The 18344-nt window shown below is 42.3% G+C and overlaps 1 protein-coding gene across 2 annotated transcripts in view; it reads left to right on the forward strand.

Moving 5' to 3' along the window:
- NOL4L (nucleolar protein 4 like) overlaps positions 1 to 18344 on the forward strand; it is a 198668-nt gene that overhangs the window by 175163 nt on the left and 5161 nt on the right. For both annotated transcript variants that reach the window (XM_031954101.1, XM_031954102.1), the window contains 4 exons: positions 4668 to 4853; positions 5033 to 5224; positions 6661 to 6783; positions 7388 to 7589. In XM_031954101.1, coding sequence (XP_031809961.1) covers positions 4668 to 4853; positions 5033 to 5224; positions 6661 to 6783; positions 7388 to 7589 — 703 coding nt within the window. The remainder of the gene's footprint in view (positions 1 to 4667; positions 4854 to 5032; positions 5225 to 6660; positions 6784 to 7387; positions 7590 to 18344) is intronic.

Here is an 18344-nt window from a genome sequence, read left to right on the forward strand (position 1 = left end):
AATCATGTACCAGCTTTCTCCAACTAGAAATGTGACTGGCAGCTGCCTTACAGGGTTCCCAGGAAGTAGTGAGATGGCACTTAGATTCAGCCAAGTGTGTATAAGAGAAGAAATTCATTTGACCATAACCCTAAACTGGAGGGGATCTTAGAAAATATTAGCCCTAAACCCTTTATTCTATAATTTGGATACTGAGACCCATAGACTTTAAGTAATTCACTGGTGATCGTGTGGTCAGACAGAGCTGGGATTCATTCAGATCCTTTAGATACCAAATGTAAAGTTCCACAGTCTTAGCTTTCAGAAGGACAGCATAGGTTGGAACATCAGCACCTTTCCCTTTGTAATAGTAATATTAATACTAGTTCACATTTCTATAGTCTTTACATTTTAAAGAACACTTTCTTTGTAACACCTTGTAAAGTAAATGATGCAAGTATTATTAACCCCATTTTATAGACACAGAAACTGAGGTTCAGAAAAGGGAAGTGGTCACACTGCTTAGCAGAAGTCATGTTGGAGGCCAAATTCAAACCATGTGGCTTTCCAAATGCAGGGTTCTTTCCCATACACTCTTCTGCCTCTCTCTGTATGGTCCTTGATTTCTAGTGGGTTTTGCCAGGAGTCTTGAGCAGGAGCCAGATGAGTGAGGATAGAAAGACATCAAAGTTGTACATAGACAGGCTTGAATCAAGGTCTTGGGAGTGTATGGATGAGTAGCAATGTGCTTGGAATGGACCGCCAAGGAGGAGTTTGTTCTCAGGAATCAGGGAAAGAGTCAGGAAGCTTTATGAGATAAGAGGAAGAAAAGGGAGTGTTCTTGGGAGAACAGAGAAGACTTCCTGAAGGAAGGGACTTTGAAGGCTAACCAATATTTGACTCAGTTCCTTTAGGAAAGAAGAAGCTCTTGCTTGTTTTTAGTCTTAGGAGAGAACTTTATTTTTTTATTTGTGTTTTATTTTATTTGATGACAAAGAGATTTTATATCAACTTATCCACATTGGTTTACATATTGTTGTTATTCTATTTGTTTTATCCATATTACTAACACAAATTCATGTAATAATAGTTCCAATCCCCAGGGACAAGTATTACTAAGAAAAGGATTGCATATAGTGAGTAACAATAACTCATATTTATACAGCTCTTTAAAGTCTGCAAAGGACTTTATCTATAACCTCTCACTTGATCCTTATTATTGTCTGTTGTATATTGAGGAAACTGAGGTTGAGGAAAGTTAAAAGACTTGCCTCAGGGACATATAGCTGATATGTGTTTCAGGTAGGATTTGAAGCCAAGTATTTGTAACTCCAAATCCAACACTATATGCCCTGGGCCCAAAAAGCTGCCTGGCTGTCTGTGAAGGGCTAAAAGAATTAGAAAAAGGTTGCTCAGAACCCATGGAAAGAATCGTCCTGGGTCTGAAGGTGCAGGTGGGATTCAGAATGCACCCATGGGGCTTGGCTCATGGATCCATTGATATATAGGGCATCCCAAAAGTCTTGAGTGTGGCTTTAAACCAGGAGTCTTCAAACTACGGCCGCGGGCCAGAAGCAGCAGCTGAGAACGTTTATCCCCCTCACCCAGGGCTATGAAGTTTCTTTATTTAAAGGTCCACAAAACAAAGTTTTTGTTTTTACTATAGTCCAGCCTCCAACAGTCTGAGGGACAGTGAACTGGCCCCCTATTTAAAAAGTTTGAGGACCTCTGCTTTAAACTAATCTCAATTCTAAACTTTAGTTTAAAGCTGCATTAAGACTTTTGGGATACTATGGATCCTTTTTTAGTGACTTTAAAAAAGCTGTACTAGGACTTTGGAGACACCTGCCTCTTTTAGCTTAAAACTGCACTAAGGCTTTTGGGACCTCCCTTATAACATAATATACTTCCGATGTTCATGCATCTCAAAGTCCCCCTTCCATAACTTTAGTGGAGAATCTCTCACACACTGCCATGGCCAGAGCAAATTCATCAGTAAGCAGCCCCTAGTGATGAGCCTCTCTTCCATTAACTCAACTAATCCTCAAATGATAGACACCTATGGTCCAACACTTCAATCTACCACCCCACTGGTGGACCATGTCCCATTGTGTGCAGATACTAACCCACTGGCCTGTATCAGTTAAAGATCAGCTACTCCCTGGGAGCTGCCCATTGTGAAACCTGGGGGAGGCAAGAAAAGGTGAGACCCAGAAAGACTTCCTCAGGGGGTGAGAGCAAGTGTAAGGAGGAGGGAACACGCTGTAAAATATCAGACTGTAGCATCCCTTTGTGGCCTGTGTACGGGAGAGTAAACAGAACAGTCTGGACCTCGGACCCCATTGGTATGTGTCAAGGGATGGAATATTTGGCCTCCTTCCCCCACACCTCCTGAGTAGATTCAATCCTGCCTTCTTCCCTTAGAGGAAAATCACAGTGTTTCAGGTAGGATTTGAACCCAGGCTTCCTGACTCCAACTGCAGCACTATTTGCACTTTGCCCAAAGGGCTATACTGTTGTGATGGAGTGCTAAAAGAGAAAATCTGTAGAGATTAAAATAAAGCAAATGCTGGGAGTTACCTGTTATCCTAAACGTGGTTATTAGGACAGACCCATGATATTAGGCGTGAAGTGTAAATTTGTAGTTCATCCCTCCTTAGGTCCAGTCCAGCAGAATCCCTGAAGGGAACAATTTATACGAGGAGAATAGGATTATGGAGCCCCGGGGGGAAACACTGACATTGCCATCCTCACTCCTCCTCTATTTTTAAAAATAATTGTATTCATTTTTTTCTCTCTCACCTCCTCCCCCAACTGAGAAAAGAAAAAACAAAATCAATTCCTTGTAACAAACATCATAAAGCAAAATAAATCCCCACATTAGTCACCCCAAAAATAAGTATCTTAGTCTTCATCTAGCAGGAGATGCGCAGCAACCTTCCTCTGGAATCATAGTTAGTCTTTGCAGCGGCGAGCGTTCTTAGGTCTTTCAAAGTTGTTTGCATTTGCCATGTTATTGGGATGGTATGAATGCACCATGTTGGGAGCATTTCCTTGGGCAGCGAGATGGTGCCATGGGGCACAGAGCAGTGGGCCTGGAGTCAGAAAGACTCATCTTCCTGAGTTCAAATCCAGCCTCAGATATCTACCAGCTGTATGACCCTGAGCAATTCACTTCACCCTGTTTGCCTCAGTTTCCTCATCTGTAAAGTGAACTGGAGAAAGAAATGCCTGACCCCTCTAGTATCTTTGCTAAAAAAAAAAAAAAAAACCCAAATGAGATCAAAAAGAATTGGATGTGATTGAAAAACAACTTGATAACAGTTCTGCTGGTTCTGTTCCCTGACTGCATTATTGCACTCACATTTTTCCAGGTTTTTCTTTATTTCTTACACCACAATGATATCCTATCACATCACAGACCACAATTTGTTCAAGCACTCCCCAGTTGGCAGACACACCTTTACCTTACACTCCTTTGCCACAGAGCTGCTACAGATGTGTTCATACATTTAGGACCTTTTTCCTCTTTCTCTGATCACTTTGAGCTCTAGGCCTAGAAATTGTATTACTGGGTTAAAGGGTAAGCACAGTTCAGTAACTTTTTGGGCAGAGTTCCAAAGTGTAGTCCAGAATGACTGGAGCAATTCATAGCTTCGCCAACAGTACATCAATGCTTCACTCTTATTTTTAAGTACAGAATCCTGTTGTTTTTCACGAATTATCTTTGCTGAGCCATTTGGTTCTCCTTTATGACTGAGAGTGAATTCTGTTACTTGGCAGCAGCTTCATTGTCAATTTGGGATTATGTTTTACTTTGGAATTGGGGCAACCACTGGCAGAGAGAGAAATCATTGGCCAAATACAGACCTTAAAGGGAAAAAGAGGGGAAAAGGACAGTGGGAGGCTGGCCAGTGGCAGGAATCCCTTTCTCTGGCAACCCTCCAAAGTATCTGTGCTTTTTCTGAAAATCACACTCTGCTCTCCTTTTTACATTGCCCTACATGTAAAGACACTGGATAAATACTTGTTGATTTAAGAACAGATCAAGAGAAGATATAAACTCTTTAGGAAGTGTAGGGTAATTTAAATCACCCCCCACTGTACACATGGTAAATTGAGGCCTTGAGAGAGAGACCTGGCCCCAGAAAGTTGTTGGCTGAGCCAGCATTTGAATTTGGATTCTCTAGGACTCTGGCCAACTATGGGAGTCCCACAGAGTCAAAGAGGCTTTGAGTAAGGGTATATCCCACAATCTGGTCTCAGTTTCCTCACCTTTCATATAGTGATAATCATACACTCTTTTTCACAGTATCAAATGTGAGGGGAAAATTGAGGAGAAAAGACATACTGACATACTCATGGCCTTGAAGTATTTGAAAGAAGCCACCTGAAAATGGAAGTGGAAGGTTAGGAGGGAGAGTTTTGCTTAACCTAAGGGAAAGTTTGCTAACTAAACTGAAATGATTTGCTGGTAGGAAGTTCTTCATCACAGTAGTTCTTGAAGCAGAGTCTGGTTGACTGCTTATCAGGGCTCTTGCAGGAAGGATTCCTACCTCCATACAGATGTAATCGGGTGTTTCCTATGGCTACTAGAGATGGGACCTGGATTGTGGGGAGTTAGAGACAAGGGCTTTGGAAGCCCACAGCTTACACTGACCAAATCCCTATCCCTTTCTCTCCTCCAGTCTCCTCCATACAGCTCTGGGAGTTATGACTCCATCAAAACAGAGGTCAGCGGTTGCCCTGAGGACCTGACTGTGGGCCGGGCTCCCACAGCTGATGATGATGATGATGACCACGATGACCATGAGGACAATGATAAGATGAATGATTCAGAGGGGATGGACCCTGAGCGTCTCAAGGCCTTCAATGTAAGCTCAGGCTTTGGTCCTTGCTTTCATGTCCCTTCCACCCTAACCTGGACCCTAGGTCTTGCCCTGCTCATGCTAGCCCCAGTTCCTCTCCTACCTCTCCCTCTTCCCTTGCATTCACTCTCCTTGTCACCCCTTCAAGACCTTCAGCTCTCCAATTCTCCCTCCCCTCCCACCAGATGTTCGTGCGTCTTTTCGTTGATGAGAATTTGGACCGTATGGTGCCCATCTCCAAGCAACCCAAGGAGAAGATACAGGCCATCATAGAGTCCTGCAGTCGCCAGTTCCCTGAGTTTCAGGAACGAGCCCGCAAACGCATCCGCACTTACCTCAAATCCTGCCGTCGTATGAAGAAGAATGGCATGGAAATGGTAAGACCCCCCTGCCTTCATCTCCCTCCCCAGCCTCCCTTTTTAATTGTTTGTTTCTAACCCTATATAACCTTGCCTTCCTCCTTCCCCTTCACTTTCTGATCTTTTCTTTGAGAGAGGAGCTGTGCTTTCACACTCCCATTTCTTAGAGCACTTCTGGGTTCCCAAAGCACTTTCCTGACAACCACTCTCTGAAATCACTGAGGCAGGGCTTCTTACCCTGTTTCTTTTTTTTTTTTTTTTTTTTTTGCCCTAGACCCCATTCACTGCCTGGTGAAGCCACAAGACTCCTTCTCAAATTATGTTTTTAAATGCATAAAGTCAAATATGTAAGATTACAGTGGGAGTCAGTTATGTCCAAAGAGTTATCAATATGTGTTTAAAACAAAATCAGAACAACAAAATGAAGTTCATGGACCCCAGATTAAGATTAATGCAAAAGTAGAAGTATTATTTTCACTTATAGGTGAAGAAACTTCTAAATGTAACTTGGCGTGCTTTGGTACTGTGGCTTGGGAATTAGGGAACCTGGCTTCAAATGCCACCTATTTGGGTTGTTATCTCTATGACCTTCATCTGCCTTGAGCTCACTTTGCTTTTCTATAAAATATGGCCTCTGAGGGGCTTGTAGCTCTAGTTATAATCTAGAGATGGCCATTGGCTTATCCAAGTATAACACGATTAAACTAGCAAATATTTAAACAGAACTTTGCAGATTTTGAGGTGAGCATCCCCCCCAATATAGTCTGTTCTCACAGAAATGGACTGACAGCAAGGAGATTTGGGTTCTAAGCTTGCTCTTTCATTGGCTAGCTATGGGAGTTGGGCATATCCCCTTCTCTCTGAGCCTCGGTTTACTCCGTGCATCCATTTACAGGGGTGTTATGACCTAAGTGCTTTGTAAATTATAAAAGACTATTAGTTCTACTAATGTTTGTCTTTTTCCTTTCTTGTGCCTCTCATACCTTCCAGTAAATGTAAATTCTTGCATTTCCCTCCTTTACTCCCTTTTCTTTCTCCAGATCTTCAAAAGCCTTTCCTAAGCTATCTCTTCATTCCCCCACAAAGATGGGGGAGTAATGCTCCTTACAACACTTTCTCTTTCTGACCCTGCTCCTCCTTGCTCCTGACATCCCCTAGTTGCCCTCAGATATAGCCAAGAGATTTCCTCACAGAGCTCTGGATCTAGTGTCAGGGCACCTGAGTTCAAACCCCATCTATAACTAAAGTCCTGACTTCACAGATTTAAATCACTCCATTTCTGTGAGCCTCAGTTTCTTCATCTGTGTTGAAAAAAAACCTAAGTTTAGGTTTAGACTAGATGTTTCCCAAGGTCCCTACCAAAATAAACATCCTTTAGTCAGTTTTCTAAGAGCACTTCTATTGCTGACATCCTGTCAGGCTGGGAGCATTCTAACCTGCCTTCTTTTCCCTAGACCAGACCCACTCCTCCCCACCTGACCTCAGCCATGGCTGAAAATATCCTGGCAGCTGCATGTGAGAGCGAAACGAGAAAAGCAGCCAAGAGGATGAGACTGGAGATCTACCAGACATCCCAGGTATAAAGGCGGGCTTGTTGACCCCCATGGGTGAGCAGGCAGGGGGCATTCCCTGGGCCAGCTGAGATTAGCAGGAGAAAGGTGAGGGAAGATGAAGAAGCAAGGATAGCAACCAAGGGGTGGGAAGAAGATGCAAAAAAGTGTCAGAATGTGAAGCAGGCCAGAAAGCATTCCCAGAAAGGAGCCATTTAGGAGCGAGGAAGGCGATTGCAGGGGCCACTTCAAACGCTGGAGCATCACAGCCGATTGAATTTCTAGATAAGAAAAGAACAGTAGCCTCTGCAGCAGCTCCTGACATTGTGAGCAGGGCACTGGTGCCCTGGGAAGAGGAAAGAGTCCATAGGAGAGGGCGTAGTAATTCAGTGATCACAAGAACTCCCATTTTGCAGTACATCAATAGCTTACAAATACCTCCCTTGCGCCACCCTTAGGAGATCAGTAGTGAAGTTAGTCTTATCTTCATCTTACAGGTGGGGGGTTTGTGAAGGGGATGCTTTATAGGAGCAAGAGGCTGTGAAAGAGATATGTCCTGTTTGGGGTCACAAAGGGCACTTTGTTCCATTTCCTCTCTGAATCTGATAAAACCTTTGGTCCCCTTGCATAGGATGAGCCCATCGCTCTTGACAAGCAGCATTCCAGGGACTCTGCAGCCATCACCCACTCGACCTACTCACTGCCAGCTTCCTCGTATGCCCAGGATCCTGTCTACATCAATGGCAGCCTGAACTACAGCTATCGCAGCTATGGGGCTTTGGGTAGCAGTCTGCAGCCCCCAACTTCCCTCCAGACAGGAAATCATAGTAACGGTGAGAACGGGGCAGGGAAATTTCAAATCTGTTCTTACAGTATAGGCTCATAGACTGCCAGAATTGAAAGAAACTCTAGAGATCATTTAGCTTAAACATTTTATTTTACAGATGGGAAAACTGAGACCCAGGGAGGACAAGTGACTTGTCTAGTAGAATGAGCAGAGATGGCATTAATTCAATTCAACCAATATTTATTTTATTTTATTTTACTTTTCCAGTTTTATTTTAGTTTTTATAATAGCTTTTTATTTTTCCAAATACATGCAAAGATAGTTTTCAACATTCATCTTTGCAAAACCTTATGTTCCAAATTTTTCTCCCTCCCTTCATTCTTTCATCCCTTCAACAGTAAGCAATCTGATATAGGTTAAACATGTGCGATTCTTCTAAACATATTTCCATATCATGCTGTGCAAGAAAAATCAGATCAAAATGGGGGAAAAACACAAGAAAGAAAAAATAAATAAATGAACAAAAGAAAGTGAAAATACTATGCTTTGATCCATTCAACCAAGATTTATTAAGCACCTGCTACGCATCAGGCACTATGTTAGGGATATAACTTCTCCTTTAGGTAGGTAGTTAGATAGTTTTAGCATTTCCATCTTCTAGAATGAACCCCATTTTACAAAAAAAGAAATGTCTTTGCTCAAGGTGGTGGGGCCAGTAAGGGCAGAATCACAGTCTCGCCCCAGTGTTCTTTCTACAATTCCATCCGTGGCTCAGCAGTCCAGCATGGCTGCATGGCCTCCTCTCAGTTTTCTCCCTCTTATGTTATTACTGAGAAACAAGAGCTCCTCTGCTCCAGGATCATGCTTCTGGAACTCATTGGAGGCTCCCATCCATCACTCGAAGCTGAGGCCTTGGGAAGATAGAAACATGGGCAGAAATGGGGCTAGAGACCTGAGTTACAATTGTGCTCTCCCAAGTATTATCTGCGTGACCTTGACGAAGTAGTTTGCCCTCTCAGAGCCTTATTTTTCTCATCTCTTAATTTATATTCTGTCCCTTGCACCTAAGATTACAGTGAGGGCAAATGAGAGAAATGGGCTAGAAATGTGAGTTGTACTGTTATGCCTACTTTAGAAATAGAGCAAAATAAGACCCACAAGGGGAAAGGGAGCTGGACCTTCTCTCCCCAGGCCAGAAGTCAGAATACCCATGTTGGAGCCTGGTTTCTCTGCCCCCAACTCTGAGTGTCCTAAGTAAATCACTCTTCTGTTCTGGGTCTTTGTTTTTCCTCTATAAAATGAGGGAGTTGGAGTGAGTCTCCGAGGTCCTTTCCAGCTCCACTGTTCTTGGGTTTCCTAAATCATTCCCTCTCCCTTCTTCTGTTCCCAGAAGCCTCCTCAGAATTAAACAGTTCTGAGTAATATATAGGCCCCTTGATCCAAGATGAGGGAATACAAAAACTGGAAGAAATTCAGGGGAGGACAAGAGGGCAAGAGCCCATCGTCTCTCCTCTGTCTGGCTTGCTGGGACTTCCCAGTGCTAGGCTGACATTGGCTTTTAGCCACTGGTTGAAGCAGGTAGGACAAGCCATTGTGAAATATCATCCAGTCTGGCTCCCCACCTCAGTGGTGAACATCAGGCAGGAGCTTCTCGGGGGCAGAGGTAAAAGTCATCCTCCGATGCCGTGGCTGGGTGCAGGTGGCTCTCTGAGGCCAGACCAGCTGAGCTCAGGGAGGCTCATCGCTGGATGGGTCAATGGGGCAGTCTCCAACATCATGGAGGGGCTGCAGCTTGGAGCTGTCGGTGGAGGGAGCTCTGTGCAAGTGAAACTAGGTTCTTGAATGCTTACAGAAATAGGTTGTAGTCCTGGGGAAGACACAGACTTCTCCCGGGAAGCCCCTTGGCCCAGCAAGATAATAAGGACACAGACAATAGTAAGTTCTCTGATGGAGAAATACATGGCAGAAGTGCAATGCATCCCCAGAGAGTGGTGGGAATGAATCTGAGACTGGAGAGCTTCCTTGAAATTTTTAACAGATGTGCCTACTTTAGGGCAGTGGGGAGCTTATTTTAGGCCTGGAGGATCTCCTCTCCCATTTTTTAAAATATCAGGATAACATGGAAACCTCCAGGAGAGGGTCAGGGAGCAGGGCTCAGGAAGGAAGAGGTTCCTTCGCTTGCTGCAGGTCCTGCCCAGTTGCTGTGGTTTTTAGTTCCCAGCCTTCTCTTTGGCCCAGGAGTCCCCTGATTCCTGTACCACTCTCTTGATTCACTGCAGGGGGATCAGATAGGGTATTCTGAAGGAGCCTACCCAGGCCTAATTGATCACATCAATTCTCCTTCCTCCCCACTCAATTTGGACATTTATAGCTGTTTCCATTGTACATAGAACACAAGTCAGGACACAAAGAAAAATGTCTTCCTCAGAGGGGTCCAAAAGGAAGAAGGTTGCTACCTAAGGGAGCTAACTGCCAATGAGCACAGCCACTGGGGAAAATTTAAATAGAATTCCCAGGGCTGATCTGCCCTTTCCCAAGTGATCCATTCCCATTCCTGGATTTCTGTCAGGTGCTGCTAACTCCTATTCTAAGCATAAATCATGTGATTCAGAGCAGGAAGAGCCCTGAGACTGAACATTAAAATGGATTGTCAAAGCTTGAAAGGTCTTTAGAGACTAGTCTAAGGGTTTTTAATCTGGGACCCATGAATTTATTTCTTTAATATTTTAATAATTACAGATCAACATAATCAGTTTCCTTTGTAATCTGATATGCATTTAAAAACATGATTCTGAGAAGCTGAACCTCATGGGCTTTTCCAGATTGTTAGATGGGTCTAGGACACACAAAAGTTTTAAGAATTCCTGATCTAACTTATCTTTTATAGATAAGAGAAGTTTTGTGACGGCTTGGGTCATACAGGCCTCTGACTTCAAATCCATTGCTCTCCTAGTACACCCCAGCTAACCTCAACATATACATGCTTGTCATGGCATATGATGTCACCCATTAGTGACAAAAAACTGAATCCGGTTTTAGAGAAACCCCAGTAAGAATTAATTGAACTAGAAAGAAATAACAGCCCTAAGAAATTATTTCTTCCCTGTCTATCCATGAGGCTGAGAGATAAGTCTGAGCTCCTAAGTACCCTTTGGAGTTGAGTTGTCTTTTCTCTCATGCTACAGGGTAGCAAGTGGTCTGGACCAGGGGTCCAGATGTCTGAGTCCTGCCTCCACCACTGATTCACCATGTAATTCACCATGCCTTTCTGAGCCTCAGTTTCCCCAATTGTAAAATGAGGGAAACCCCTGCCTAGTTTAGTTCCTTTCTGTTGTTGCTAATCTCATTGCCTTGTTTACCCCATTCCCTTAGTCTCTGAACCAAAAAGGGCATAGAGGGTACTTATGTACCCTCTGATTTCCATCCAATGACTATCTTAATTTTCTTTTGAAAGGGCTCCCCTCACCCCGGCCACAGCTTGAGGCATGACTGGATCACATTGCAGACTCAGATCCAATTTCCCTCTCCCTGCTTACCCCTGTGCCTCCTTACATCTTTCCTTAGGAAATACAGGTTGGGGAATATTGCCACTTACATAGCTTCCTTCAGACATAGCTCCTTGGGACAGTGTTGGTTTAAAGAGGCTCTTCTCTGGCGGCGAGTGACAGCTCCAGGGCTCCAGCACCTTCTTTTGATTCATGCTTTGAAATCACAGAACAGGAGAGTAGAGATAGCCATCACTCTGTTTTCTTACTCTTAGACTCAAACATTAGCCTTTTTCAAATGTGTAAGCCATATTTTTCTTGGCGTGAGTATTCTCTTCACAACACAGATTGCCTCCCTGTCATCTTTCATGATTTTTATGGACCATAAAATCCATCCCTCCACATTTGTCCATTCTGTTCCTTGGAATCCATCATCAACCAGATCCATACTTTAATACTTCCTACTTTGATAGATTCAGGTTCAGATTTCCATGTTATCTTCCTATAAAAATGGGAGAGGAGATCCTCCAGGCCTGAAGCCAACTCCCCACTGCCCTAGAATCAGAAAGACTCATATTCCTAAATTCAAATTAAAGGCTTAGAGTCCATTGACATCTTTCCCAGGTCCTAAGATGATCTTTATTGCTCTATTGAGACATGGTAGGGAGGTTCCTGGTAACCCTCCTTAAAGTTTATAAAGCACTTTTCCTTGCAACCAGCCTGCAAGAGAGGGAATGCATTTATGCTCATCACCATCCCTGTTTCACAGAAAAGTAGGGGTTTTTTCCTTATTGTCTTTGGCCACATATTAAAGAGGCAGACCAGAACTAGTTCTTCCATGACCCTGATGCCTCTGATTGCTCTTTTTAAAAAATTCTTTCTAATATGGTTTCCATTGCTCAAACTGTTATTATAGCAATGCCCCATCTTTCTTTTGAGTTAATAACAATTTCATAGAGTAATGGGGAAAGAACATAATTTCTTGAAAACAAGGGGGAGGAACTGAGTCAGGAGCAGATCCTTGTCCTGACTGATGATTGAGGCAATGTCATTTCTCATCTCTGGCTCTCCTTTGTAGAATGAGGGCAATGGATCAGCAGATCTCTTAGCTCTCTTCCAGCTCCAGCATTTTGTGATACTCTCAGTATCCCCTTGGAGAATGGAATAGAGCTTGGATGGTACCATAGAGATTTTCTCGTTAGATTCCTTCATTTTATGGAAGGTCAGAGAATTGAAGTGAGTTTTCTAAGAAGACATAAGTTGAAGGAAAAGTTGGGAATCCTCTATCTTTCTTTGAGTGTGCTCTCAGGGACATCTCATCCTGATTTACAATTTAGTGGGAAAGGGTAGAGGAAAGGATTGGAGGGCCGGCCTATATAATTATATATGGGTAACTCAAAGCACCTCCTTTTTCCTCTTGCATCTCATTTTATATTTCGTTTTTAAAAAATGAAGCCACTCATGTCAAACTTCCACTTGTCCCCCTCCTCCTTATCCTTCCTTGCCTTGCTGCTGTTCCCCACTGTCTCCTCCCTCCACTCTAGCTTAGATGAGGAGATGGTCCTGTCTTTTCCATGAGCCCTTGGTACTGTCCCCTAACATCTTTACAGGAAATTATCCACCCTTAACATTCCTTCTCCAATCTTTAGTCTCTCCCTATAACTTCATTCGCTGTTGTTTACAAACACCCTACATTTCTTGCATCCTTAAAAAAAAAAAAAACCCTCTTTAGATGCTATCATTCTGTATCTCTCCTCCCCTTTCCACCTAAACTCTTTCTTCGACTGCTAAGCCTCTGTAGTGTGGCTCCTGCCTCCTCTTAACGGCCAAGGCTGATCTTCAGATGTCCTTAATTGCTCAGCAGCCTCTGACACTACTGATCCCTTCTCTCCACCTTTCTCGGAGAGAAATTCTCTCGATGGCAGCTAGGTGGTGCCATAGTGCAGAGTGCTGCGCCTCTTCCCAGCTCATCTTCCCAGCTCATCTTCCCGAGTCAAATCCAGCCTCAGACACTCGCTTGCTGAGTGATCCCAGACAAGTCCCTTCATCCTGTTTGCCTCAGTTTCCTCATCTGTAAAATGAGCTGGAGAAGGAAATGGCAAACCACGTCAATATCTCTGCCGAGAAAACCCCATAGGGGTCTCAAAGAATCAGACATAACTGAGCAACAATCAAACAATAACTTTTCTTGGTTTTTATTCTATCTGATCCTATTTCCATCTCTCTTGCTGAATTTCCCAAAGCTCTATCCTCCATCTTTTTTCCCCCATCTTATTTGACGCTTAATTCTGTACATGATTCCCCTGATTTAGACCTAATCTTTTTCCTGATTTTCTCATCTTCAATTGCCTTTTGAACATTTCAAACTGAATGTGTCTTGTCAGCATCTCAAACTCACCATGTCCAGAACAGAACTCATTATCTTTTCCTTCAAGCCCTCTTCTCTTATGTACTTTTCCATTACGATCAAGGGCAGTGCTCTCCTTCCAGTCACAGAGATTTACAAACCTCAACTCTTTATTCTTATACCACATTGTCGGTCAGTTGCCAAATCCTCTTCCTTTCTTCATAGTTTTTGTCTTTTCTCCACTCAGCCACTACTCGGATTCTCAAATTCTCCCTGAAGTCTATCTGTCTGTCTCCCATCCTCTCTCCCTGCTTCCTTCTCCCCTCTCTCTTTCTCTGTCTCCCTCTTCCTCTTTGCCCCCCTCTCTCCCCAATCCATCAGCCACATTGCTATTGAAGTTATTTTCTAAGGCATCAGTTTATGTGATCTTCTTGCCCACTCACTCTTACTCAATCATTAACTCCAACGGCTCCCTTTTATTCCTAGGAGCCTTTTAAAATTCTTCACAATATGGCATCTTCTTATCATTACAATTTTCCTACACTTTATTCCCTGTAGAGCAACTCTAGCCATATTGACCTACTTGCTGTTCTTTCCATGTGATGTTTCATGTCCCATCTCAGTACCTTTATGCTGGCTGAACTCTTATCTTTAGCTCTGCCTCTTAAGTCCCTGACTTCTTTCAAGATTTAGCTCAAGCTCTATCTTCTCCAGGAGGCTTTTTCTGGTTCCCAAACTCCTCTCAAATACTATCTTATATCTACTTTGTCTTGTATGTACCTATTTTTGTATATGTCTTTCATTAGAGTTTAAGCTCCTTGAGGGGATTTGGTTTGGCTATTGAGACCAGTGGCTTAGAACTGTTGACTTCGATTATTATATTGGCATCTGTTTGGAGAAAATACTTCTAAATTAAAGGCTTTTAACCTGGGATCCACAGATTCAGAAGTTGTTGGTCTATGGAAAGATTCTAAATGGTATGGGAACTTGAATGGGAATAAAATTGCTTATTTAGATGTACTAGTCTCTATCTGAGATTTAATATTTCCTTTGATTATTTAAGAATTATTCTAGAGGCAGCTAGGTGGCCCAGTGTATACAGCACCAGCCCTGAAGTCAGGACGACCTGGGTTCAAATTTGGTCTCAGACACTTAACACTTCCTAGGTGTATAACTCTGGGCAAGTCATTTAACCCCAATTGCCTCAGGGGGAAAAAATTATTCCGTGTAGGGAGTTGTAAGCTTTATTAATCTTCCAAAAGATGTCCATCATACACACACACACACACACACACACACACACACACACACACAAACAAACAAAATCCCTCTTCTAGATGGAATCAGTGGTTCTTCCTTCCATTGTATATATCAGAACTGCCTTCCACTTTGCAGCTCATCCTCCAGTGTAGAGATTTGCCTTTCAGTGTGGAAGTCTGGTTTTAACTCAGACCTAGCCAGCTCCCTAGCTTAGAGCCTACTCAAAACTCTCAATTACACTCAATGAGAGAGAAAAGGAGAATAGCCAACCTTCATTTTGTTCTTCCCACAAACCAGGGAGAATGGAAATATAAGTATTCTTGTTTTTGCTTTGTGGCTCAGCTCAGAAAGGTGAAAGGTCCTTATTCAAAGAGTTTGGATAAAACGCAGGCTAGGACTCTTACCCCAAGAATGCCTCTCAACCAGTTATTTCTCCAAGAAGAAACGAGAAGAGATTCACTTTCAGGGTCTAACCTGTTCTTTTTGAAGAGAGGTATATTGACTTTTTTCTTTTCTAGCATGTTCTGAATTACTCATCATTTTTTCAAAGAAAACTGGTTTGGTAGTAATTAGAATTAGTAGACTTGGGTCTGACTTACTTGTGAATTTGGGCACATTATCTAGTCTCTCTGAGCCTTTCTATCCTTGTCTGCAAAATGGGAACACTCCCAAGCCTACTTAGATCAGAGGGTTGTTGTGAGGATGAAATTGAATAATGTAAATAACAGTTTTATAAACTTTAAAGTACTATGGCAATGTAAACTATTACTATTACTATATATTCTAATTGACTAAAGTAGGATTTATTCATTTGGATCTTCTGTTGCTTCCTTACTCATGATTTTTATGAGTTCTCTCCTCTGGTTTTCTGGCTCTGACTCCTTATCAGAGGTTATCATCCTCCTCATTTATTTTCTTACTAAAATTATAAGGTTTTCTAAACCCTCCCTCTTACGTCATACAGGCATTAGAGAAGTCCTACCCTCTCCCACTTTTACCCTCATTCATTCACTCATTCCTTAAATATTTGTTGAATGCAAGGACTTGGGTTATAGGAGAGTCTGAAAAAGACAGAGAAATGATATCATTATAATGTAAAACAAAATGTTCTAAGTAGACTAGACTTTAGGGAGAAGATTTCAAAGTGTTTCAGAAGGAAAAAAAAAGAGCAGCAGGATCCCATTGGCAGAGACCCCAGGGGAACAGGAGGCTCTCACTCCATATATCTCATCTGTTGCCAAGACTTGTTCATTACTACCTTCACAATAGCTCTCATCTACATCCTTTTCTATTCACTCTTACCCATTACTCTGGTACAGACTCCCTGATCACTTTACTACTGGACTATTGCAATAGCCTTTTTACAAAGGACACCTTACTTGGATTTTTCCAATTAAAAAGCATTTATTTTCTTTCCTTCCCACCTCCCCCCAACTGAAAAAAACTCCACAAAACCCTTGTAAATTCTGCATAGTAACCAAAACGCCATATCCAATGCATCTTTCATTTTGTTTCTTGAGTTTTAACAGACTCAAGCTAACGCTCTGTCAGGAGACGGATAGCAGGCTTCAACATTGGATTTCTGGAATTGTGCTTGAGCATTGCATCAATTTTTCTTCTGGTTCTGCTCACTTCATTGTACATAAGTTTATATAAATCCTCCCAGGTTTCTCTGAAACTCTTTTCTTCTTTTGGTGTGATTCTTGTCATTTAGTCATTTCAGTGATGTCTGCCTCTTTGTGACCCGCGTTGGGTTTTCTTGGCAAAGATAAAAGAGTGGTTTGCCATTTCATTCTCTGGCTCAATTTGTGCATAAGGAAACTGAGACAAACAGGGGTAAGTGACTTGCCTGTTTGTCATATATATAATATGTCTCATTATTATATGAGAAAGGTCATATATATAATAAGTCTCAGAACGAATTTGAACTCAGGAAGATGAGTCTTCCTGACTTCTTTGCACTGCGACTTCTATTAAAGTAATATACCATAATTCGTTCAGCCATTCCCCAATTAAAGAATGGATGAATGCTCCCTTAGTTTCCAGTTCTTTGCTTCCACAAAAAGACATGCTTAAAATATTTTCCTACACATAAGACTTTTTCCTCTCTGGGTTGTAGGCCAAAAGATCTACACCCCTTGGTAACTTTGTGAAGCAGAGTTTCAAGCTGCTTTCTGGAATCGCTGACCAATTCAGAGCTAAGATTCTGATAGAAGTTTGTGAGTAGTCTCCCTCTCCCCATCTGTTAATTCCACTCACCATTTGTGAAACCAATTTTACTTTTGTAAATTGGGATCCTGGCTATCAGAACGGTCCTTCAGAAGTCTTTTAGGACTCCTGCTGGCTACTCCTCCACCCCTTGCATTTTTCTGCTAGAGAGAAAGTACAAGTAGGCCGGTACCTTGGGATGCCTTAGATAAGCTTTTATCTCTCATCTATATATTCTGCTTCTTTTGGGTGTATGAAGAATGAAGCTTCAACTTCCCTCAACATTTAGATTCCCCTATAAAGGTGCTTTTCCCTGGCTTGGAATGTGACATGATAACCAACATCCAAGCCAGCCAGTCTACTCCATAAAGATGTAAAAGTTATCTCAGTTATTTCCCCCTCATCCCCAAATCTGACCTCTGATTCCTCTAGGCAAGCATCCCCTGAAAATAATAAAATGTGAGGGGAGTTTTCTCTAACATTAGCCTAACAGGTAAGCACCACGCCCTTAGATAAGGACTAATCTTATGCATGTCATTTCTCAGCATTCGTGGGCTTACTGCGAGATGCCCTGTAGGCTGTTAGACCATTTCTATTGGAAAAAAATCCAAACAAACTCAGAATCTCATTAAGTCCAACCAGTACCTGAACAAGAATTCATTTGATAGTCATCATCCCTATCAAATTGTGCTGCAATAACAGCAGACTCACTACCTAACCAGGGCTGGTTTTAAGGACCCTTTCTTTCCATTGAGGTGAAATCTGTCTTTGTGAATTCTGCATGGTGTTCCTACCTCTGTCCCTTCTGGCCATGAAGAACAATGCTAATTCCTCATGCTTTATCTTCCCTAAATCTTCTTCAGCAGAGACCTTTCCAGTTCCTTGTTTGGTCTGGTTTCCAGTGATTTCATCCAACTGATAACCTTCTTTTGGACATGTTCCAGTTAGTTTCCTATTCTGTTCTCTCCCTAAGCCCCCCACCCCACTCCCCCACCACATCCCCACTGCCTTCTCCAAATAGAGAAACATATGCAATCTAAAAAAAATTCTTTCAAGGACTTTTTGTGTTTTACCTTCTCCCTCAAAAAATTCTATCCCATTCTAAGTCTCCCAAGTATTAGTGAAGTTTAAACTAATAACTCACATTTCCTTAAGTTTTGCCAGTTTCTTTATGCCCTTTCATGAAACAGATAATGCAAATTGTGTCAGTTCCACTTTATAGATGCAGAAACTGATGCTCAGAATGGCCTTGTTTATGATGCTAGTGACTCCAAGTCTCGTGGTCGTTCTACTTTATAAGCACCAAATGCTATCATTTTATGGCCAAAACAAGTCACTCAAAACACAGGTCTGTATTTTTAAGCTGAAGAATAATGTAAGGCACTAAAAACTAGTATATACCTAAATCTTCCCTCTTTCCACTAGAAACCCCAGAACTCTTACATCTTTATAGCAATTCAACATCCTATGAAGACATCAAAAAAAAAAAAAAAAAAAAAAA

The sequence above is a fragment of the Sarcophilus harrisii genome, chromosome 2 (genome assembly GCF_902635505.1).
Source record: "Sarcophilus harrisii chromosome 2, mSarHar1.11, whole genome shotgun sequence".
In the NCBI taxonomy this organism is placed as follows: domain Eukaryota; kingdom Metazoa; phylum Chordata; class Mammalia; order Dasyuromorphia; family Dasyuridae; genus Sarcophilus; species Sarcophilus harrisii.